Genomic DNA, 25567 nt, shown 5'->3' on the forward strand with positions numbered 1-25567 from the left:
CATCTCAGTTTCTAGGTGTTTCAAAATGTTCCTTAGTGGACAATATTGTACTGTGCTTTTAATCATGTGTATTCATGGACTACTTTTTATTCTTCAGCCCCAACACCTCTGGGTATATGTCTCCAAGACAACATAGAATAACAATAGTTAATGGTGCCATCATAATACACTTCCTTACTAAAGAGCTCCAGCATAGAGAATGATTTATGAATTTATATGACATCCGCAGCTTCACCAAAATACCTCTTGGACACATTTTCACTTTTCAGTAGCTTCAAAGAAAATCCTCAGTTCGCTGGAGTTTCAGAAAGGGCTAAGCCAAAAGCACCAGAGGCAAATGAAACCATCAATTAATTCCTAAAACTACTCTGACATTTTTGCTGGCTTTTTTCATCATGGCTGGCACATCTATTATCTTGTTCCTTAAATTCTGTATTACTGGTGACTTTATACAAACTGCTAGAATATTCTGTATATTCAACAGAAAAAAAAAACCCTTACTTTATATGCTTTACTTTAGAATATTTATTCCACAAAAAGTCTCTAGCCCGTTTATGTGTACCTGAAGAAACACTTTAATAATGTCAATATTCTACATTGTATGTGAATATGCCTCCCATTCTTTAACTGTTCCAATTCTTTTCCTTTTCTTTCTTCACTTTATGTGGTCAATATGTTGTCAGATTCCATCACCTCATTACCACAACTTCCATATCAGCAGCACCCCTTGTCATTTCAATTTATTCATCTATTCTGGAACCTGATAGGCTGTGTTCACACATAAGATTGAATACCATGTTTTTTGCTAGTTTCAAATTCTGGTTAGTGCTATGCCAGTGTATAGGATATGGAGGCACTGTACACATGCATATTAGCAAACCAGAGAGAGATAATGTGTTTTGTAAATACATCCTGTACAATTTATCTGAGTAACTCTTGCAACAGCTGTGGAAAATTGCAGAACTAAGAAGAAATGTATTCCAACCTGAACCATTAACAGAGAACAACGTGCCATGGGGAGATTGCATCCCTTATCTCCCAAAAGATCATATCAAGATGGAAGACTGTTCTGGTCTCATCCATTAGCCAGAAAACAAATAGATACAGTGAGTTTGCTTTGCCCTTTCCTGCCATTAGAACATTCAGATCTAACCATCAGTTGCCCAAGGACTGAACAGCTGAAGGGAAGCTGCTGGATTTTACATTATATATCAGTTGTAAGTTGCCTTGAGGATTATTTATTCAAACATTGTTGTTTACATTTTTCAGATAAATAAATGGGGTAGGATAGCACCACAGAAGTATTACAAATTGGATTTGGAAGATAGGGAAGCTAAAAGGAACTGACTCACCTAAAGTCTTTCTGGAAGCCCACTATTGAGCTGAGATTATATCACAAGATTCCTGCTCATTACCATTTTGATATGTTTGTTTCTGCAAGCCAAATGCTAAGGGACATATCCAACCTGGAATGTCCTGATTAAATCCTTTTTTCCCCAAAAATATTCATATAAATAGGTTTACATGAGGGATAAGGAATATCAGAAACCTCTTCAGCTGCTCACCATTTTATCCCCCTGATTCTTTTTAGTTACTTTTAATTTAAAAAATGAAATAGGAAGCTGACATGCTGAAAAGCAAAGCATCAACTTCTAGCATCATATTTGCAGCAAATAAAGGTCCCACTGGGATGTTCATGAGCATCCTGTGGGGCTGATTCACACCTTTTGATAAATGGGTATTTTGCGAATTGCCATACCAGCCATTTTGTGAGTGCACCCAACACATGGACTCAAAATTCAAAGTACACTCCCACCACAAAAAGATTTTCTGCCCCACTTTTATATAAATAGATTGTAACTGTAGAGTGAGTTAAGCTCTTTTACCTTAAAATGCCATACAATAAATAAATAAATAAATTACCTTAAAAGGGGATTTGTTGGCATTTATTGTTGAATATAAATTTGGAGCTCCAGACTGAGAAAGAATATCCAGGTAAGCAAGGTATTGTTGGGGAGAACTGGCAAAGTTCACATCCTTTTCCAAATTCCTGACAGGCCCCTGTTCTGAAATCCTATGTGGCAAAATCAAGATAAACAATGTTATCTGCATGCAAAAAGTATGCAGTAGACTAAAAAAAAACCCTGAGTCATTTGAAATATATAACTTGTGTTATACATGATTTATATTTTCATGGAAGGGGAGAGGATAGAGCCAGCATTAAAAAGTAGAAAAATGTTATGGCAAAAAATCATGATCTTAATGTTAAATCAATTTAATAATCAATAAGCATGTTTTTTTAAAAAAATGTTTAGAACAAGTCTTCAGGCTAAAAGGAAGAAAATAGATTTTATAAAATCAAAAAAAGAAACAGGTTGGCAAAATAACTTGAAGGGACACATACCAACTGCAAAGCATTTCAGCAGAGATTCAGTCCATACTGTGAGTGTTTTTAAATATCAGTTTTAAGAATGTTATCACATCAAACTGATCATTAAAAAAAAAAAGTTAATATTCTCCCCTTGTTAGGAAGTTCTTAAGGGTAGCATTCTGCTCTTGGTGATGATACTTTCTATGAATGTCATATATATTCATATTCACAACCTCTTTCTTTTTAGTAATTCTGGTTTGGTTTGGTTTGGTTTGCTTTCTAATCTGCCTCTCTTCTAAAAAGCATAACCTTGAAAGATTCAATCATTGAATGTATGAGCTGGCAGGGACTTCTAGCCTAGCCCCCTAATCAGTGCAGGGATCCATTAAACTTGGGCTTCTCAGACTTCGTAATACCGTGAACAACCTAAAATGATAAAATGTATTTCTGTGACTCCTCCCCCAGTGATGTCATTGGGGTAGGGTTGGACAATAACACATTTATTTATTTATTTGTTTGTTTGTTTATGGGGGGCTGCCCAACTTGCAAAAGCAGGATTTTCATAGAAGCCTTGTGCCCTCCAGGAATGATTATGCTTCCTTTGAAAGGCAAATGTAGTGTGTTAGGGAGAAAAAAGAAAGAAAGAAACTCAGGCTTCATACAAGCCTCTGGGATCATAACTTCATTTTGCATTCAGCATAATTTTGCATCAAACTGGCAAGCCTTCTTCGAAAGAAGGTGGCAGAAGGCACTCTCTGGTGACCTGTAGAGAGCCAGGGAGATGGCTTGAAGCAAGTATTCAAAACCTATTATTTAAACAAAGAGGGCAGCAGCATTCCTTAAGTCCCTGAAAGGGAGATACCATAGATACTCATGGATAAGCCAAGAATTTTAGGTTCAAAAATACACCCCAAAAATTGGGTTTGGCTTTCCTGCAGACTGGCTTATCTACAAGTATATACTGTACAGTAATATTTTTTTAAAGCACCCATATATACTCATAGATAAGCCCCAACCGCAGATAGGCTGGCCCTCAAACTTTTAACCAAAATACCATGAAAAATGTGCCACCCACAGGTAAGCCAATTGTGAAAATTAAAACATGCAAAAATGCTAAGGGACAGCTTTATGGAAGGAAAGCCTTGCAGCGACCAGCATGAGCTCTTCCTTCCCTTTGTTTTCTCCCTTGTGACTTTAAGGCAGCCTGAAGAGCACCGCACCACACCTGGTTTCCAATTATAAAAGGAAACCACTGAGAGTGCCAGAGGGTATGTATGGGTTTGTAGGAAGATTTGTGCCAGGTAGGAAAGCAGAAAGGAAGAATTTGCATCTGAGGGAGTGGAACAGCTGTCAGCTCAACAAGGGACTGATGTTAAAGGAGGAGCAGGCTCAGACTTCACCAAACCAGCAGCAGAGAAGCTGAGAGGAGAAGTAGAGCCCAGCAGTTCCACCACTCCATCCCAAGAGCAATGCTGAGAAGTGCCAGCCAGCCGCCGATAAAGCACCTTTCCTTTCTCACCTTGGCGCAGACTGAGAAACTGCAAAGCTAATGCTTCAGCAGCAGTTTAGAACAGCACCTGACAGCCACAGAAGCCAACCTGAAGGTGGTTAAGTGGTGGCTAAAGGCTTTGGTGTAAGCTGAAGCAACAAAGAAGAATAGACTGCTCAGGAATAAGAGGTACACATAGGCGTAGACATAGATGTTAGAAAAGGTATTGGCTAATGTAACATAGGCTTAGCAATAAGTGTTAAGGTAGAAGTTAGGACAATAAGTAAGGTTGTTAAATTTTATATAATAAAAGCCTTCCTGGGGAAAAACAGGGAAGATAAAAACAGTCTGTTTGGTGCTGTATCATTTTCCAAAAGAACCTCCTTGTAAGCTTTTCTGCGGGTGGCACATTTTTCATGGTATTTTGGCTAAAAACTTGAGGGTTGGCTTATCTGCAAGTATATATGGTAGTATTAAGATGAGACTCAGAATGACTCTTCCCTGGCTCACTGGACTATAAGACTGACAGGAGGAGTGGCACAATTAGACTTGCAAGATTCTGTTACTACAGGTAGTCCTTGTTTAATGACCACAGTTGGGATCAGAATTTTGTGAAGTGGTCATTAAGTGAATTCAACCCAATTTTATGACGTTTTTTGCAGCAGTCATTAAGCAAATCACCACATGTGTTAAGTGAACCATGTGGTCGCTAAGCGAATCACACAGTTCCCCATTGATTTTGCTTGCCAGAAGCTGGCTGGGAAGGTTGAAAATGGTGATCACATGACCACAGGATGCTGCAATGGTCATAAATGTGAACCAGTTGCCAAGGATCCAAATGTTGATCACGTAACCACAGAGATGCTATGACAGTTGTAAATGTGAGGACCGGTCGTAAGTCAGTTTTTCCAGCACCATCGTAAGTCCGAACTGTCACTAAAGGAATGGTTGTTAGGCTATACAGGTAGTTCTTGCTTATCTCAATAAAGGGTCTTCCTGTTCTGGCCTTCCTGTGGAGCACCTTGCTGCAGCCTTACTGCAAAACCAACAGGTGGATTTACAAATAACTTTCCTCTTTCTAAAGAGCGCTGATAGAAACTGAATGGCTACCTGAGCAGCTCATTATAGCTTTTTCCTTGATTCATTTGTAGCTATAAGTCCATCTCCTTCAGAGCATATATTCTGCAAATGAAAACACATACTCACCCTCAGTCAGAAAACTACACTGCCCTACAGAGCCAGAATCCCTTCCAAAAACTCGGCAGAAAACTCAGTGGCTTTCTTGCAAAAGTCACCTTTTCTATAGTTTCTTGTTTTCCTATTTGTTCAGTCAGTTGCCTATCTTTCTAGAGTGCTTGCTGAGGCATGACTGGGTCCCCCAAGGGGTAGGGGGAAACAGTGCAGTCAACTACTGCAAGTATATTCCTAATAGGGAAAGTATTACTTCCACACAAAAAAATGTATTTCTACTCTTTCTCTAGGTAACATTCAGACTGCTCAGTTTTCACCATTGTATGAATCAAACCAAGGGATTTAGGTGTTCATGAAAATTTTGCCTTCCAGAATCATAACTGAAATTGAAATAATTGACTTATTAGGCATTAAAATACATAAAATGTATTTTATGTTGTGGGTCCCGTCTGCGAAACAGTTCTATCTGATGGGACCTAGGAGGTGAGCCTTTTCTGCCATGGCATCCACACTCTGAAACATCATCCCTCCCGAGGTGAGTTTAGCCCTAACTCTTGTGGCCTTCCAGAAATCCCTCAAAAGTGGTTTTTTCAGCAAGCCTGGGGATCCCTGGAAAATAGGGAGCCTGCGCATTGGCTGTATTATTTGTAATATTTTCCCTCTTATTGTCTTGTTCTTATCCATGTTTATTTTTTAATTGTTTTTCATTGGTTTTGTAGTATGTTTTAGTCGTAGGTTTTATTGTATGCCACCCAGAGTCACTTTGTGTGAGATGGGCGGCCATATAAATTTGATAAATAAATAAAATGCATGAAGCTATACCTGGGTGAATCAGGATCTTCAGATGAGAATGTTTCCAGATGCCAGTCATGGGTCTTAGGGAGATTAGAAAGTTCACGGGCAATAATATGCTGTGTATAATCATCATGCCATGTAAAACCTGGAAAATAGTTGCAGAAAATACTGATCCAGAAAGTTGGGATTTTGGCAGAACAAAACAAGGCAGAAGGAAGAACATACCAATCATGCATTACATAAGCAATTATCACAACACATTCAGTGCTGCTAGGCTTTTTTAAAATAAATTTTCATACTTGTTTTAAAAGAATAGCAACAGGATTCCTTGCTCCTGCAAATTATTGGGCTCACTGTACTGAAATACTGATGTTTTTAAAATGTTCTCTTCTCAAAAGACAGTGGGTGTTATGATGAGATTTAAAAAGATTATATTTAATGGAATTTTAGTGTTTCTTAGTCACAGAAGAATTATAAAGCAGCTTTATTGTGTAATATGGTTATTTTTCTTTAGTTACAGAAAAGAACTGAATAACTCAGTAACTGAGCTGGAATGAATTTCAAAGCTGAATAGTGAGATATAATGAAAAGTTATTTCTCAGTGCTGTATTTCATTAGCTTCAAAATATATTCCAAAATATAGCACCATTTTATATGATTTGGTTAGGACAAGCTAATAACATCTGCGTATGGATTACATTGATCCAGTGAAAACTATAATCATAAGCAGCAGAGTATTCTATCTGGGGATCAATTTGTGTTTTCTTTACCTCAACTAATAATTTTAAACAAGGGCAAGGTGTCATTGTGAAAGTAAATTCAATGCAATTATGTATTAATTACATCCATTACTAATCTCATGGTAATTATATTTAGAATAATGATGGGATCCCAAGAATAATTACTACTTTGTAAATGTTATGATTAATATTTTTAGTTCATATAGGATTACCACCTGGAATTATCCATAATGATTTAAGATGTCTATATCACATTATTACCACTATTGATATTTGTCTTTCTGATACCTTCTTGTACAATAAAATATTATTCATTGATACTGCAACTGTAGTGTTAATACTTTTTGCTCAGTTAATCTGAAGAGCAGTTCTACATTTCATAAAAACATTATTGATGTATTGGCATTTATCAGTTTTAACAGCACCTGAAAAAGAATCCAAGTTTTTGGAGATGTGTTCATTTCTATATGGTTTATTTCCATCTGATCAAAAGACATACTAAACAACCTGTGAAACAGTAGCACTAGAAGTAACACACAGTGATAAGGCAACACTGTGAGGATCAATGACAATTTTATATATGCCAGTTAGGGTAAATCTAAACAGTATTAGAACAACTGAGATTTAATTTTTGAATCTGAATAGAAAAATACAAACCACAAAAAGATTTTTTTAAAAAAACGTCATTTTCACATTTTTTTCACATTGCAGGCATAGGTTTGCACTGAATATGTAACCTAAGTTGAAACAATAGAACAAAGACAATAGGACAAAGAGTTGTTAAACAATCTAGATAGACATCTCTATTTCTGAAATTTCTAAAGTTGTGCCCAAAGAAAAGTATATGCCTTGCACACCTTTCCTTGGGTTTCTTACTGATATTATTTTACCACCTGAGCTTTTAAACATTATTCAATCTTTTAATTTGCCAGACATAGCATCATCTTCATTTCCAATACTTCCTTGTCTGTATAGGTAATTCCTAGAAAATTTTAAAATGGTCTGTGATTGCATTCCAGGGTTTTTGTTTTTATTTTAATGCTCCTCTGCCTAGAAAAAAACAGGTGAAAGGAAGCATTCTGGAAGGTAGATTTAAAGGGTGTGAAAGGGAGAATTTTTATTATGTGGAGGATACTTTATGCTTGTCAGGTTCAATATGGTAGCCATTTTGAGAATGAGCAAGACCCATCATGTGTGGCATCTTGTTTGTGTGCCCTAATGTGGCTAAAATTCCAAATGTGCCTGTAGATCACAAAAGGCAACAACCCCTCAACAATTGTGAGAAGGTTTAGAAAGATTTCTGAGAAAGGGAAGAGACCAGCTTTGATTAGATATAATGCCAATCTACAGTTTAAAGTTATATAAACTAGCCTGTCCCCTTCCCTTCTCCTATTAGGAGATAGGAAGTATTCACTTTTATTTTTAGCCAGCTATAGTCTTCTTTTGATTTCCTTGTATGAGGGGGAGGAAGACAGGTAAAGATCACCCCAGAAGTCTAATCCAGCTTGACATCTGTCCTTTCTTCCATCCCAACATAGGTAGTATTACCACTTGCACCAGAAGAAGAATCTCTGAAGATTTATTTTAATGGTTGCTTATTGTACTTTTAATCGCATCACTTGACATTGCATATAAACTATTTTACTAACTACACATAAAATTAAAAATCAATGAAAAATAATAAGTGATAAAATATTTCAAAAATTAACTCTTTTATAGCTCCACTTTTCACGATCAGTGGTTAAGGCTAAGCAGATCTTTGAGGGAATGCTTCATTTTGACAAAGAAGCCCTTCAAAACTACTTCACAAAGGAATACAAACACATATGCATATTTCTAACAGCAAAGAATCCATGTTGCTTTACTTCACTCTCTCCTTAGCCTCTTCTGACATTCTCACAAATGTTACATATTTTGGCTTCTCAAGGAGGTGAACACCTACAAGGTACTAAGCATCATTCACAAAGACCTATGAGTAGCACTGAAAAACGATCAACTACATCCTTTAATTGTTTGGATTTTGAGGAGAGAATCTCAACCCAGGATGCTCAGTAAAATAGCTTCCACAACAGTATTAACACCAAACACCCGGAATCAAAATTAAGTCTGAGAAACAATCTATGTGGCAATGTTGCTTGGCAATTTCCCAATCCTTTGTCTCTATATCACACCTAGTACCTTGCTACAACTCAATTACATCAATGTAACACACAAGGTTGTACAAGAATGCAGTTTTTCCATGCCACTAATGTGAAACTGTTCTGTGGGACACACCGCTACCAATTAATGATCCCTGCTGGAGCTCTGACTACATTGTACATCTTCCAACTGAGAATTCCCACCAATGGGCAATGAAAAAACACCCAGCTGCATTAAGGAATCTAGTTAAGGCAGTGGTTCTGACAAGTTATTAATTAGAACAGAGAAATACAAACTAAAATATTCTATGATTAAATAGCAATTGTTGAAGTAGTAACCATGATGTCTGTTACAGTGAAACAATTAAAGAGTTTTATGGGAATTTAGAAACTAAAACTTTGATTATAGCATAGCTATACCAGGCTTCATGAGGCGTGCCAAACAACCTCCAAAAGCAAGTCCTATCATTTTTATTTTCATTTTATTATTTAGAGTATGGATGTTGGTAATATCCACTTCTTTTTCTTCCTCTGTAGAAGGCGCAATGACACCATGATGTTCTTTTCAATGTCATAGCTCCCCCTACTGTTGAAGAAAAAAGTTGCAGACTTCTCTCCTTTTTTTCAACAGACAGGAGATAGTGACAGAGGGAAGTCATCAGTAGATGGACTTGAAGGTGCAGGTTTTTAATTTTTAAGGGGGGTTGGAAGGAGAACAGCTGTGGTACTCATTTTGCCCATTACAATATGCTCTTCAAAACACACACACACAAACACACAAACAAGGAAAAACTAGCTTGATTTTTGGTAGTTTGATAATGCAACCAACCCCTTAGTCCCTAAAATCCTCAAAATGTAAAAAGGGTGCAAAATAATAACTTCCATCCATACTGGGATCTGCAACAGGGATTCCAGTAGGCTGCATATTGCCTTTACACCATCCTTTTCACACCCCTATTTTATGGAATAAATTTTTATGGATTATTGTCTTTTATTTATTTATTTCTTATATTTTTATTACCGCCCATCTCCCCCACTCAGGGGACCCTGGGCGGTTCACAATAAAACAGTATAAAATTCAATAAAATCAGAATAATATCAATAAATATACATATAAAATATAATAAAATCCAAGTGATGACAGATCTAATTCCACCCAAAGGGGACCGGACCAGTTCCAGCAGGACTAGGGAACCAACCAACCCCAAGAGTGACTCTTCCTCTCCCCATTCCAGGCATGGTGACAAAACCAGGTCTTCAGCCGTTTCCTGAAGTCCAGAAGAGAGGAGGCCAACCTCACTTCCAGGGGAAGGATGTTCCAAAGGGCAGGTGCTATTGCAGAGAAGGCAGGCTTCTGCGATCCCGGTAGATGAAACTCTTTAACAGATAGGATCCATAGCATGCCTTCTCTGCAGGCCTGGGTGGGACAGGTTAATGTAATGGGGACGAGACAATCCCTCAGGTAGCAGTGAAAATACTGAAGGAGACTTTTGAAGAATGGAATCAGAAATTAGTAGCCATAACTTAACAATGTCAGCCACAATTTCAACAATGTCAGTAATAATGTCTGCTTCTATGGACAGACTATGTCCAAAAGATGTTATTGAAGAAATGACAGATGCAAAACAAATTTTAGCTGACAAGATACAGATGGTATCGAAAGTAGATTTACAACTGACAGGCCAAGAGAATGACATAGAAATGGATGTTTCACTGGATCTATAAAAGAAATTGGCAGATGTCTTAAAATTCAAAAGGGAAATACATTGATAAACCAAGAGAGTGACCTGGAAAAATTTTTTCCTGTTGGATTTACAAAAAAGGCTTGTTAAAGCCTTGAAGAACTCTGGGCAATGGGACAAAGAAGATATTAAGAGAAATAAAATGATATGACAATATTGAATGAATTAAAGATTAAGACTGTTAGAAGTAAAAGAAAGGAATATAATATTGGTTTATTTGATCAAGATTAAAACAAGGTATGTTATTACTTATGGCAACCATTTATGGACTTCCTGCTGACACCAGGACTGAAAAGACTGAAAAAATGATGCTTTATGGATTTGTCTATAGATAAGGGATGGGATATGGGATGAAGAGATCTTTGTTTGTAACCTTAGAGGGGGTAAAGAATCACTAAATTTGTTTATACTTGTGATGAAGGTTAGAAGTCACTTCTTCATATATTTCTCTTTCTTTATTACAGTCTTACTTTTTTCTTCCATCTCTCTTTTTTCTTTTCCCTTGCACTATTTATTTGATTTCTATAGCCGCCCATCTCAGCGAGTGACTCTGGGCGGCTTACAACAATAAAACTATAAAACAATTAAAACAATTACAATTAAAACAGTTAAAATATAAAATAAATACAAAATAAATATACATGGCTGCCAAGCGAGCAATGCAAGAATGTTAATACAGCCAAGAGATGGGACCATCCACACGCTTGAGGCCCCAGGCCCGGGCACAAAGCCAGATCTTCACGGCCTTACAAAATTATCCTTTCTATTACCTTCCCTTTCTTTAAGTTTAGTTTGTATTAGATTTTACTATTATAATCAAAATTCTTAATAAAATTATATATAAAAAAGAAAGCTATCAATATGCAGTATCAGGAAATCATCAGTTTGTAGTAGATTCATTGGAAGGAAAAAGAAATTCTTAGTTTTCCCTGTGCCTGCCAAAGACTCTACTTCCTGTTTCCTGTTATCATGGAAAACCAGGGATCTTGAACAGAAGTGCTAAAGTACACATTAAGAGGAATCAGAGTAGAATTTGGAAATAGATTCAGGGCTGAAGGTCTTTAAAAATCGAGTTTGGTCTAAAAAGGTTCAGAAACTTGTGAAGATCATGTGGACGTAAATCTGCTGATTGTTGACATATTTAGGAGATTGCAAGAAAGCAGTTTTGTTCTCTTTTTAAGTGTTGCAAACTCCTTTACCTTTTAGAGTAATTACAAGTTGGATGAACATAGGTATTTCTACCAGAGTTTGTAGGGTATTTGCAATAGTGGAGCTTAACACGTGGAATAAACTAAAAGATTTATCTGTTTTGTCGAACAGGATCTTATCCATAAAAAGACATTTCACCTTGAACAATTACTGTAAGCGTTTTTGGTTTTTCCCCTGCCAAAACTCAGAAATATTAAACAACCGAATATTAGAATTCCACAACTGATACCCCAAAAATCCAGCAAATTAACTGCAGTACGTTGCTTGGGTCCATATACAGTAAACTGCAGCCCAAACCCACAATTAAAGACCAATGCAAATTATTGTACATTTTCAGTATAAAGTAGAAGCTTTGTACTCTGAAATATAAATATTTTTTTATTTAGCTTCCTCCTTACCTTTTTGCCTGAAAAATCAGTTTCTTCTTGGCTACAGTATGTAATAAAGTGGTATGTTTTATTTTTCTCTGCAGTTTCTATTTAATCTCCTGTTTCTTCAACTTGCTATTTTATTTTGGTGAGGAAATACTATAAACCCTCCATGGTGATTCTCCTTACAGTTACAGTTCCCATGCCATGTGTACTGCAAATTGTTAATTCCCCTGTTAGCTGTCAGAATGTCTGCAGAATTTGGTGTGAGTGGCTTTCATCTTTGTTTTCACAACAAACAGGTAGACGTAAGTCTCTGCTAGCTACCTTCCCACATTCTTTCGGGAAGCTGCATTATTTTCAGTCCCCATTTTCCAAGCTTAAGAAAAGCAAATCCAGCAATGATCACATATACTAATGATGGTCTTGTTAAGGGGGTGGGGGGAGGAAGCATTTCTTTTCTATATTAGCTATTTATAAGTGCACTAAAAATACAACTTTCCTGTTGAATTATCGCAGCTATTAAAATACATTTTTACTATTCCATTAATTCAATATTTTCTGAGCAGCAATACTTTCACAGAACCAACAGCACAGTCTGAAGTAAAATAATTATGGAGAAGCTGTTCATCCTTTATTGTACAGGGCAAATGTTCAGATAATAGAAATGTTATTTACAGAGAATTGGGCTATATATTCTGTGATGCCAGTCTTGGAATAGAGAGGCTTGGGTTTTTTTGTTTTTTTTTAGCTGTTCTCCAACTCTTTCTCAAGGAGGAGGAAAAGGAGTTGATTCAATCCTATGTGCATGACTGGATCTACTACTGGCTAATCTTGACCCTCTTGGAGACCCATTGCACCCTCACACATATATTCTCAATTGAGTGTGTTGTGGGAACAGGGCCAATGCAGATATTCATAAATTAATACAAATGCCTGTCCTGTGTCTGCTGACCTCTGGTGGTGGTGCTAGATTTCTGACTGGTTTGATATCACCCAAACTTTGCCACAGGAGTTGCCCTAAACAGGATGCTCAAGTTTACCAGCTTTCTTAATTGCCATCTTTGTGGAGTCTGATTCACATCGCCGAGTATGGGTCAAAAATTAAAGCTGAAATGACAGCTATATGATGTTTCAGAACTTAATAGCAACATTATACCATTACTTTAGTCTCTAAAATACTGCATGTATTCTGTTTTTCCTATCCCTCCAACTCTCATCTTGTTGCTTTCCTCTGAGCTTGGTTTTCTTCTTGCAGATGTTTTATTATCAGACTAGGTAATATCATCAATGCTGTGACATGAAATGAGGTTTTGGGGCTGGTTTTCACAGTCCTTACATTGCATGTTGTAAATGACTGTTCTTTTATTTTCTTTTGCTACTGGGCCTTTGGGTTTGCTTAAGATGTTTTAGAAGGATTTTGTATATTTGTGGGCAACAGTGATACCAAGGGGTTGTAGTAACCTGCTAGTAGTTTCTGATACGTTTTTGATGCATGGAAGGGTTATTCTTCTCATGAGTTGTTACTTCACGTCAGAGCACTGACAGAACTCAAGCACCCAACAACCCTGAGCTACATATATTCTCTGCTACTGCAAATATCATCTCCTTTTCCTCAGATTTCCCCACCATGTATTTCCTTATCATAAATTAAAAACAATAGCTATACCAACCCTGAAACACAGCACACAGGTGCAGGGGTAATAATTCAATCTTCATGCCCCTTCTGTGCTCTGAGATTGCCAGCAATGAAGTCAATTAGCTTCAGTCAGCACAGTAGCCTCTGAAGTGGGCAACTGTCTTCAAAATGGGACTGAGGCCACTGGCTCATTTTAAACACTATATTAAAATAAATGGAAATTTGGCACAGGCTATTTCAAAAATATGCAGCTTAAAAACAAAGCCAAGTATCTTCAGAGAAGGCATGCCTCAATTGCAAAATATATACATATAATTATATTTATACCAAGTCCTTGTTACAGCAATGTGGAAAAGTGCTTCTTCAATGACCTGCATGTTCTCAAGAACATTTCATGCCACATCATGCAGTGGATATTAATTGAAAGAAAGGAAATGAGCAGTTACATATTAGTTGTTCTGTAGAAAACAAGTACACTGGCAATGTGAACATCTACATTAACCAAAGAATTTAAACTGATTTATTTTCCCACTCTTTGAAGAAAATCCCTAAGATGGCTGGGAAATAGGCAGATGATACATAGTTGGAGGTTCTGGAGCCAAAATTTTCCAAACACTGGTTCTTATTTGCCTTGTCCCACAGACACAAGGGGAGGAAGGATGGATCACAGTATTTCACTCTTAAACAACTGCTGGGCATGAAGCTACATTTGTGACAGAACTGGTGATCTGATCACACATGACAAGCCAAATTTCTGGGTTGATAGATTAATGGCAGAACTGATGATCTGGGAATACAGGCCAATTAAATTTCTAAGCAGAGAGCTAGGTTAGATAAATGAATGACAGAACCAGTGATCTGGTCACATAAGCCAAGCCAAAAACCAGTTATCTGGAAGAGGCAAGACAAGAGAGACAAAAATCATTTACCTGAGAACTCACCAAGGAGCCAGGCAAGATTGACAGGCCCAGCTTTCTTGCTATTTATATCATTTGATACTTGATGAATTATCAAAAGGTACTGCCACCTTCTGGATAGCTTCATTGCTAATGCTCAAACAATGTAAATACACCTTCTGGATAGCTTCATTGCTAATGCTCCTATATGAGTCTAAGGGCTCTTCCCATGGGCGATTTGAAGTGCTCTCTACCCATCCTTGAGCCAGCAAAAATATTGCATTTTTTTTTGTCATTGTGGTTTACAGCAGATACCTGTGAGCCCAAGGATCAATGATATACCACTAATACATATTTCAATGCAAGAACAGGTAATCTAGATTCTTTGGGACTACACTTCCCAGAATTCGTTGCCATTGGCCATGGTAGGCTAAGTAGGACTCACAGTCCAACATATTTAGAGGGTATCCATCAAGTTGGGGAAGGTTGTATTAATTATTGAGAGCCACTGTAGCATAGTAGTTAAGCTGCTGGACTAGAAGTGGAGAGACCACAGTAACAACATCACTAGCTGGTTATATCTAGGAGTGGGTGGGGATGCTATGTGCTGAAGTGACAGAGAGGGAGCTGGCTGTTTCCCGCTTAACCATATAGCAGCACCACCACCAGTCAGCTGCTGTTTAGGCTGATCCTGCTTTCCTGTACCTGACAGGTACAAAGGAAGAGACTTGTCTAAAAGAACCAGACTCTCCTGCTACTCAAAGGAAAACAACACTGTGTCTAGGGACCTAAAGTGGCTAATAGGTGCTGAACTGATCCCACCCATAAAGGAGTCACCTCACTGCAACCTCAAACAAATGATCAGAGAAGCACATCATATTATACCTGTAGAAAAAACACTGCAACTTCTTGTTCACTTATAGGACAAAACACTAACAATACCTAGGGACTTTTAAGCTGGAATTAGATGTAGGCAATTCATGAAAAATAGATTGTAGCCGCTGTCCATGCTGTGGTTAGGTGCAAGTAGGTAAAGTCCTGAGCTTCATCACGAGTTTCTGATATATTGAATTATAGTGTTCCTTGCAGTTAGATTCTGAAGCCATAGGAACTGCTGGGGCTGATCAAGTCCTCCTTCTCAATATTAAATAAAATCCCACTGCTGAACTTGAAAACAGTTAAAATTTATCAATATTCTCAAATGTCAAAATGTTGACATTTCATTGTTCTGAACATTTGTCGATTATCCTCTAAGCAGGATTCTGTTCTCTTTTATAAATCAAAGAAATAATTGCAAGCAAAAGAAACTGTTTTAATCACTGCGGTGTAGAATGCCATCATCCTTGAGTGGAAAATGTCTTCTGGGTATAATTAGTATCTCTCTAAGGCTGCAACAGTATAAAGTCCAATCACTTGCCAAATATTTTGGGCTGTAAGGATACATATGCATTCTTCTTCTAGTAATGCAATTGTATATACTTTGGGGTGCTTGTTTCTACAATCAACTGTATACCTGTTCCACAAAGGTGATAGTTTAAAATAGTTTAGATAGTTCTAAAAATTGGAAATGAACTATTCTGAGCAAATGCACCACTGTACCAAAGAACAGTTCTAATAACATAGCCCTATGTTGCTTCCAAAAACAGTATTAATCATACATTTATGCTGTCTATGACCAAAATAAAGATGATTATTTCTCCATCATCATCATATCATAACATGGAAACAACTCTAATGTTCGTCTTTTAACTTATGCATAAGAGTGAACTGGGGTTCCAGTAAATGCTCACTTGATTATGTGCCTTCAAGTTGATGTCAACTCTTAGCAACCACATGGATGGGCGTTCTCCAGGATGAAGTAAATGCTCATAGGCAACAAATACTTTGCTTCAGCTTTCTTACCCCAAATAATACAGACCACAAAGGCTTTATTTATTTATTTATCAAATTTGTCACCACCCATCTCCTTCCACCAGAGGGACTCTGGGTGGTTTACACCAGGGTACCTGCAGGACTATCTGCTCCAACCTGAATTGGCCTCACCTACTAGATCACTTGGGGGCAAACTTGTAGTCCCACATTTATGGAGGTGAGAGAAGCTGAAGCTAGAAGGTGCTACTTCTCAATGGCAGCTTTGGAACTTTTTCCTAGTGGAGATCAGGCTGGCCCACTCCTTGATAGCTTTCAGGAAGTTGTTGAAAACTATGCTATTTATTTCAGAGGGTGTTCCAATGATGTTACCTAGCTTTCATATTTATATCTATATTTAATTCTGTTGGTCTTATTTTTATTATGCCTATGGGTTTTCTGACTGTATGATTTAGAGATTAAGCTGTAATTTTTAAACACATGGATTTTTTAATATCTTCCTTATATTGTATGAACTTAGAGTTTTCAGATTGTAGGAGGATACAAATGCAATAAATAAAAGAATTATTTGTTTGGATTTATTTTTTTAGTATACAGCAGATCATGAGTATTAGAATAAAGAAGAATGATCTGTACAGCTGCTTATATATATTAAAGCCTACATATGATGCTTGTATCTTCAAATATTTTTCTTTTATTTCAGTGTTTAATTCATCTATCTAGCTCACAAACGTAATTTGTTGAATATACCTAAATATTAATTGTCGCACAAAAATTATTTTATGTTTAATTCTTCTATATCATCCATTTTGGAATTAGTTAATGCCCTGTTTCTCATAAGAAGGAAGAGGGAGGATAAGTATTAGCCATAAAAACTGGACTGTCTCTTATTCATATTTTATAAACCAATGTTACATGTTGTAGTGCAGTATATAGGCACCAGATGTCACTACAAGAAAAGCACCATTGTAGAATATTGATACAAGAGAATAAATATCTGGGCATGGAATTTCAACAGCACCTGAAATGAAATCAAATCTGCCTATTAATCATAGGGAGCTGTACATCAAGGACTCTCCCATCAGGTTCTTTGGGGGAGAGATATTAAATCTTGTAAGAATTTTTATTTGTAGTGCTGCCTAAAAAACACAAGCAAGTTATAGACATTTTTGCTTTAAAAGCAACAAAGCAAAAGAGAGCAACTTAGAACCATAGAGTAATAGAATATAAAGGCTGAAATGATCTTTGGAGGTCATATTGTCCAGTCCCTGCCCAGGACTGGAATCCACTACTGGAGCATCCCAAGCTTCTGTTTAGCATTTCAACAAAGGTGGGGCCATCATTTTTTGAGGCAGTCTGTTTCATGGTTGAACAGCTACTGGGAAACTGAAGTCAATGGCCTGGCTTCAATTATAGACAAACAGAAAAAGGACTGTTAAACCAGAAGTCAACCACAAATGCAAGAGCCAGTTTGGTCTAGTGGTTAAGGTTCTGGGCTAGAAACCAGGAGTCTGTGAGTTCTACTCCCGCCTTAGGCATGAAAGCCGGCTGGGTGACCTTGGGCCGGTCACTTTCTCTCAACCCAACTCAGTGCAATGTGGACTAGCCTCCTCGTGGTGCACACCAGGCAACATGACTTGTCACAGCTAAATAGTCTACACATCTGCTGCTGGACCTCACAAGGATTTCCCAGCAAGAAAGCTGCATGAACACCGAACTGCTATGCCATACGATTAAAAAAAAAGAACCATGAATGCTTTTCAAGAACAGTACAGTGCTTTTGGCACATACATTTCAGAAGTAGAGAGTATGAAAAGCTGGGCCTCAAATATTTTAGAGTAATCCAAGTTTACTTGAGTCTTGAGCAACTTAAAATGTTGGGTCATTTTCTACCCTATCCTGTATTTATGTCCTCCTTCACTTCATAAGTTAAAAGAAACACTTGCTTATGAAATTATATAAACTATCAGCCAAAACAGTCCATTTCAAACCTTGGGTGAGGCATCAACTGTTCTATCTCCTCATCATAAAGGATGTTCAACAAACCCAGACTTTTTTTTCTGAGGTGGTTAAATTGTCTCTCTCTTTTCAACAGAATATTTTTCCTATTTACATATCTAATTCAACTATGGTGAGTTATGACTTTTGGGGCCCATGGTCCCCAATGTATTTCAAACATATTCCTAACTCTTTGTAATGCCTTTCCCCTGTGGGTGAAAATTGGCTTAAGAGAGACTAATTTTGAGCTAGAAAATAATGCAAAGAGTTAACAACTTTTGCTTTACCTCTCTTCCCTACTAATTCTGTTTCTTAAAAAAGCGAAGTCTTTGTTATGTTACAGTTTAAGCTTTAGCAATGCCTTTCAGAAATGTTGTTTCCCTTGATAGTCTGTGTGTCACGGAGAAGATATCTCATGCTGGACACCTGAAATGACAATAGTCTTTGTTGCAGAACAGCATTTTGCAGCTGCAACATGCCAGGCAGTTTGAATTGCTTCCTGTATAGCATGTAATCAGAGGTGTATACTTGGTCCTTGTTACCTTGTTTTCAGCCATTACTGCCAAATAAGCTATTTTTTTCTCAATTGCAAAGCTAATTCTGAAAATCCAAAGTCACAAAAATGTAGCACGATACTACTATTCAAATTTCAAATTAATCTGGGCTGGAGAAAAACCCATACTAGTTTCTACTTTAGTCTGGCAGGCCCTAGCTAGTCTTATTACCAAGCAACAGTGAAGTGTTATGTATGTATGTGAATTATATTCTGCCTGTTCTCTAGGAACTCAAGCTTACTCAAGGATCACCCTTCACTGGAAACATTTAATCCAAGAACAAGAATTTAGCAGCTCTGATTACAAGTATTGATTAGACAAAATGTTACGGTTACAACAGCTAGTACTCTACTTGCAAACAAGACATGTATATACAGCATATGTGATCTTCGGACAGTTTTCTCCTGATTTTTTGATGTCAAGGGGAGGAGATTGCCCTCTTTTGTGAAGGAGGAACAATCTGCTTTAGTCCACTCTTTTGATAACTGCTAGACGTTTTATCAGCCTTAGACCTAACTCACAATTCCCACAAATATCCTCTAAGGTAGGTTGCACTGAAAAAGAGTGTCTAACCCAAGTTATCAACTGAACTTCCATTTTTGAGAGTGAACTTGAACCTGGCTCTCCTCAGTTCTAGGTCAATCCTTTAATTACTCCACCACAATTTTAGCTATGTTCCGCTATTTAGGCTTCTTCTCCAAAGCAAGGACTAAGAGCACTGCAGAAGTGAATTCTTGTCCCTTTCATGGCTTTGCATGTCACACAGTCTAGAAGGAGGGTGCACAGCACTTGGTCTTTGAACTGCACTCAAGGATGAAAACTAGGTTGGATTTCATTTCATTTGCATTTGCATTTAATTAAAAGTAAATACAGGAATTAGCATTCTCTCCAGCATGTTTTTCAATTATTAACTTCCCCTTCTGTCACATTAAAAATTACAGTCTGTTAAAAATTCCTGAGTGTCTCTGAGGCAGTGGGGAAGGTCATGGGCATGCCAGAAAACTCAGGTTGGGATCCTCTGATACAGAGTAGGTGATTTGTGTCTCTTTTCTCTCCAGTGGAAAGATCAAGCAGAAATGGAGGCAAATCCTGATGGCCACACCTTTGCATCCCCATCCCTCATTCTGGGATAATGAATATCAATGTTATGGCACCTCAAGATGGAGTATAACTCCTGCTGAGATTTTCTAACATCCTGTAGCTAAACTGTGATAAAGTAGTCAACTTGTAGGGCGTTTATTCCCCTTTCACAAGAACAAACAAAATGATCTGAATACTGCTAAAATAAAATGTTCAAAAAGTGATCTTTTACAGAGAATTATAACACATTTGGATATATTCTAGATGCAACTTGAAAAGTATGACAGGGAAATTAAAAATAATATTTTAAACTATCAAGATGGTACTGTTCTTATTATTGTTGAACTATTTATTCAAACCAATGCAGTTTGCCAGATATTAAAAGGGTACCTTTGCTTAAAAGTTAAACACGCATCTCAGCAATTAACATGTCATGGATTCACTTTCTCCACACAACAGATGTTAAGTTAATCCACGTGGAACAGAGCAGAAGTGAAAGCATGTCTTTAATAAAATGTCTACTAAATATTTGCTTTCATTCTGATGACTAAGTGCTAGTGAATCTTCCTGCATTCCTGCCTGTAGTTACGTGTTGAAGCATAACGTTTACTGAAGCAGCTATTCTTGCCAAGGATATATTGCATTAATAAATCTTCCAAACAAGCCCTAGTAAATGTCACTTCTGCTTAAATGTTCAGCAGAAATTGGTGACAAGTGATGCTTCCTTTGCCCTTGTGGAACTCAAGTGTTCGGATGTGAATCCTAATAGAGTTTCTGCCAGAATCAGCCTTCAATAAGTCTCAGCAAACTGGTTTGGAACACTAACAAAACAAACGGTTTGAAAAATTCAGCCCCCAAAGAAATAGGACTAGGAAACCATTAAATGAGCAAAACTTGCAGTGTGCAGACCAAACAAATGATCTCATTCAGTCCCTTACAGCTGCAGTGAGACAAGGATGGGGGTGAAACTCTCTTTTTTTTAAGGAAAAACAAATGGCATGGTCTTCATGTGTTGTATTTATCTAAACAGCCTATAGGGGATCTAAAACATGATAATCTTGAATAGTTCAATAAACAGGGGTGAGAACTACATCAGATAACTACATACCAACCCAGGGTGAATTCAGATAACCAAGCTTAAAATAATGAGCTTTCTATTCTTCTTGAAGACCTGCCGTCAGTGAGTATTATGTTAAAGATTTTATTGTGAACTTAATAAAGTTAGTACAATGGCTAGATCCATCTGGTATTAGAACGGCAATCTGTTTCAATATAATATGAAGAAATGAAAAATGGTAACAATTTAAAGTGTCCAAGCATAATGTTCTTATGATAAGATTATAAGCTTTTTTATTTATAAAGGAAGGAGATAAAACATGAAATATAAAAGGCTCAGAGAAGAATGTTACAAGGGGAAGAATTTGAAACCCATACTGGGTTTGAAAACAAACAAACAAAAATGGATTTAGTTTTATAACATATTCTTTAAGGACTGTATGTTGGTCACACATGGACATCCCAAATTTAGAAGGATTGAACACATGTAAGAACTGTGCAAGAAATAATAACAACAAAGAGTAGAAGCAAAAATGAGTAAAGCTGGGAAATAGCCTGTTTTCTTTGAACTCATGGCTCTGGCCCACAAGTTCAGAAAGACCCACTATATAAATTATTGGAAAGAAGAGCAGTATCAATGCTTCCTGTTCCCAGTCAAGTCTCAGTTGGGCTTGTCCTAGTCTATAAGGTACTTTAGTTCCTTGAGTGCCTATTCAGAAATAAATTTCTATTAATAGGTTTTCAATGGGAGGGGGGAATATTTACCACCATGCCCATTTTATCCTATACATGTAGCCCCTTCTCTTTCCTATCTACTGAACATGGCCTGATTTACACCTTGCATTAAGCCACAGGGGCTTGTGTGGTTGACTGAATAACACACAATGGTCAGGCCTTGCACAATATTTTAAAACTAAGCAAAACAAGCACAACGAGTGAACCCAAACAAGGTTGCTGGAGACAGTTCTCTGCCTTACTCCAGGCATGAGCAACAATCCAGTAGCTGAGGGTTAACTATTTCAAGCCTATTCCAGACTTACTGTGCTGTGTTCATTTGTCTATTGTCTCAGCACTGTTGGAAACTGCGCCAAGAATAGACTCCAGCCGCTGCTGGAGGTTTGTGGGCTTCCTTCGGCCAAGGAGTTGCAGTTTGCCCATACCTGTTTTCCTTAGATGCCATAGCTTTAGAAAAATCCCAACATTCCAGCACTTGCCCTCTAGAACAGCATCCCCCCTAAACTGCCCCTGTTCTGACCTCATTTAAACCTTGTTTTTCACCCAGGCCTTGGGCTAGGTAGGATGGCGTCTGGGCATGTTGTTTGTTTTGCTCTTTTCTAGATGGTCAGCATTTTTCTTTGTTGTATATTTGTTTCCATCTGTTTTTAATATTGTATACCTCCCAGAGCTGTCATGGAGTTGGGTAGCTTCACAAACTAGATAGACAGGCAGACAGACATTCTGGAAATGTGGTACATTAAATATTTGGAATAGTTTTATAGAACTATCTTCAAATATAATAATATAAAGTTAGGTTTGCCATACTGAATGTTTGGATGTATTATATTATACAGTGGTGCTTCAAAGTTGGTGACCCCTTATGAATTTTCAGTATTTCTGCATAACTATGACCTAGTATGTGATCTGTTCTCCACAGAAGTCCTAAAACTAGATAAACAGAACCCAATTAAACAAATAGGTCAAAAACATTATACTTGTTCATTTCTTTATTGAGGAAAATGTTCCAAAGCTACATATTTGTATGTGGCAAAAGTATGTGAACCCCTAGGATTATCAGTTCATTTGAAAGGGAAATTAGAGTCAGGTGTTTCAGTCAGTGGAATGATAATCAGGTGTGAGTGTGGGAGGTCCTGCCTTATTTAAAGAATAGAATTCTGGGTATTCACTATCAAAGTCTGATATTTTTAAATTATTTTTATTGTTTTAGATAATAACAGAAAAAGAAAAAAAAACATGCAGATACATACATTATAAAAAATGACAGTTGCTTAAAAATTGAGAAAAGTATAATAGAAAAAGTAAAATAAAATATATCATCACAACAATAAACAGTTACAATTCTATATCTATCTATCTATCATAACCCTAACCTTAACCCAATCTTCCCCCAGTGTGGGGATATACTAGCATACTAATGGTAATGAATTTATTTACCAAATTGGCTCATATTATTCCTTGCAAGGGCCTCCCAACTGCACAGGAAACAGTTCAACTCTTTTTGGACCATGTCTTTAGATATAGAGGATTGGTCAATCATGTGATCTCAGACAGAGGAAGTCAGTTCACTTCCAAATTTTGGACGGCCCTCTTGAAAATATTAAATATTAAAATCCATTTGTCTTCCTTGCATTATCCAGAGACCAACGGAGAATCTGAGAAGGTTAACCAACTGTTGCAGGAATATTTAAGATGCTATATTTCATACTAGCAAGACAACTGGACTGATCTCATACCTCTTGCTGAATTTGCTTACAATAATGCAACACACTCCTCTATCAGTATGTCCCCAATCCAGGCAACTTATGTATTCCACCCATGAGTCTTACCAGCAACCAAGCAACAAAGTGCTGTTCCTTGCACTGCAGATTTCCTGCACAAGAGGCAAGCAGCCCAAAGCCTCTTAAAGGAACAGCTAGACCTAGTAAAGGCCGCGTACGAAAAAGCAGCAGATGCATGCAGACAAGAGGGAGCTAGTATTGCAGAAGGGGATTTGGTCTGGCTTTCTATAAAGTTTCTGACTTCCACGAGACCTTCCAAGAAAGTAGACTCAAAATTTATTGGCCCTTTCCCAGTGACTAAGCAAATAAACCCAATAGCTTTCTGTTTGCAATTGCCAGCATCAATGAAGGTTCACCCTGTATTCCATCAGTCTTTGCTAGTGAAAGAGGCACCCCCTTGCACTCTGCGTTCACAAACAGCACCACCCCTCCCATACTGGTAAATGGAGAGGAGGAGTACGAGGTGGAAGTGGTGCTAGACTCTAGACACAGAGAGAAGCATGTTGAATACTCGATACGTTGGAAAGGCTACCCAGAGTCAGAGAGGTCATGGGAGGCAGCAATGGATATGCATGCACTGCAATTGGTGCACCACTGTCACAACCAATACCCTAACAAACCCCATCCTCAACAACCTCCAGCGTGGCAGGAGTTTGGCACTGACCAGGATGAACAGGAGGAGTTCTTCTATGAGGTGGAGGGCGCCTCAGGGATAGCAAGAGACCAAGTAGGGGGCATGGGAAATGACCCAGCTCCTTCCACGTCAGGCATATAGGACATGAGGGGGGGAGACCAACAGATTCCCAATGGCAGGGTGGCAATCACCTGATTTATGGGATGTCTTGTGTGATCTCAGAGAGTTACCAGCAGAAGAGGGGAGTGACACAGCTGCATAGTCCACAATCAGTTTCCCCTGGGACCTTGGGAGTGGGGAATGAGTCTGAAGGGGAGGATGATATAATGGTATGTGGGAATGACCTTGGGCGACTGGGCCCAGGGGCACTGCCCGGGGAATGGTCAGATAAGAGACAGCATAGTCTGTAGCAGGATAGTGGGTGGGGCAAGAGGCTCGGAAGAGGCCCTCCTTAGTTTCTTAGGCTGTAAAGGAGACGGTGGGAGAGATATACTTTCAGACTTGCAAGATTCTGTTAATTAGCCCTACAGTAAAGTGGAATTAGCTCATCTGGTCATGTTTCCTGTCTGGTCTACCTGGTAAGGCTGGCAGATCATGTTCCTCACAAATAAATGAAGAAATATAATGGTTTAGACTCATTTGTTTACCTGAGATCTCTTTATCTAGTTTTAAGACTTGTGTGGAGGACAGATCACATATTAGGTCATATTTATGCAGAAATAGTGAAAACTCCAAAGGGTTCACAAATATTTAAGCACCACTGTACATTAAAGTTAAGAAATATAAACAGTAAGATCATGATTCCAGTTCACTCTTTCTCTTTTTTTTTTTAAATCATATCTTCCTACAGAAAAGTTATACAATAAAATCATATACTTTCCCAGATGGGAAGTTCTTTTGAAAATTAGTTTCTTTTTCATCTCTTGCCAGATGTTAGATTTAGAGTTTGCCAGCTGGCTCAAATGCAGCCAAATATCAAAGGGCATCTAATATTATTTTAGAGACAAAGAACACTGGCTGGTTGTTAAAAGACTTTTGATAATAACAGTTGTTGTGGCTAAGGTTTCGAGGGCTGGTATAGTCATTTGATTCAACTTATACCAGCTGAGATTTTATGAGGACTTCTCCAGACGTCATAAAGACTCAGACTTGTTTATCATGTACAGTAGTGTTGACTTTTCGTTCATGTGTCAGAGGGTATACTGTTCAGTCCAATCTAGAAAAACTACAGAATCTTACATTTACACATATGTAAGATATATATGTTGGGAGAGGAAAAGAA

The 25567-nt window shown here is 37.7% G+C and overlaps 1 protein-coding gene across 1 annotated transcript in view; it reads right to left on the reverse strand.

Moving 5' to 3' along the window:
• Window positions 1–25567, reverse strand: part of PTPRN2 (protein tyrosine phosphatase receptor type N2) — a 666056-nt gene that overhangs the window by 491513 nt on the left and 148976 nt on the right. The window contains exons 4-5 of the mRNA XM_063301899.1: window positions 5874–5991; window positions 1924–2074 (exon numbers count right to left, since the gene is read on the reverse strand). Coding sequence (XP_063157969.1) covers window positions 1924–2074; window positions 5874–5991 — 269 coding nt within the window. The remainder of the gene's footprint in view (window positions 1–1923; window positions 2075–5873; window positions 5992–25567) is intronic.

This window comes from Candoia aspera, chromosome 4, assembly GCF_035149785.1.
Source record: "Candoia aspera isolate rCanAsp1 chromosome 4, rCanAsp1.hap2, whole genome shotgun sequence".
Taxonomy (NCBI): domain Eukaryota; kingdom Metazoa; phylum Chordata; class Lepidosauria; order Squamata; family Boidae; genus Candoia; species Candoia aspera.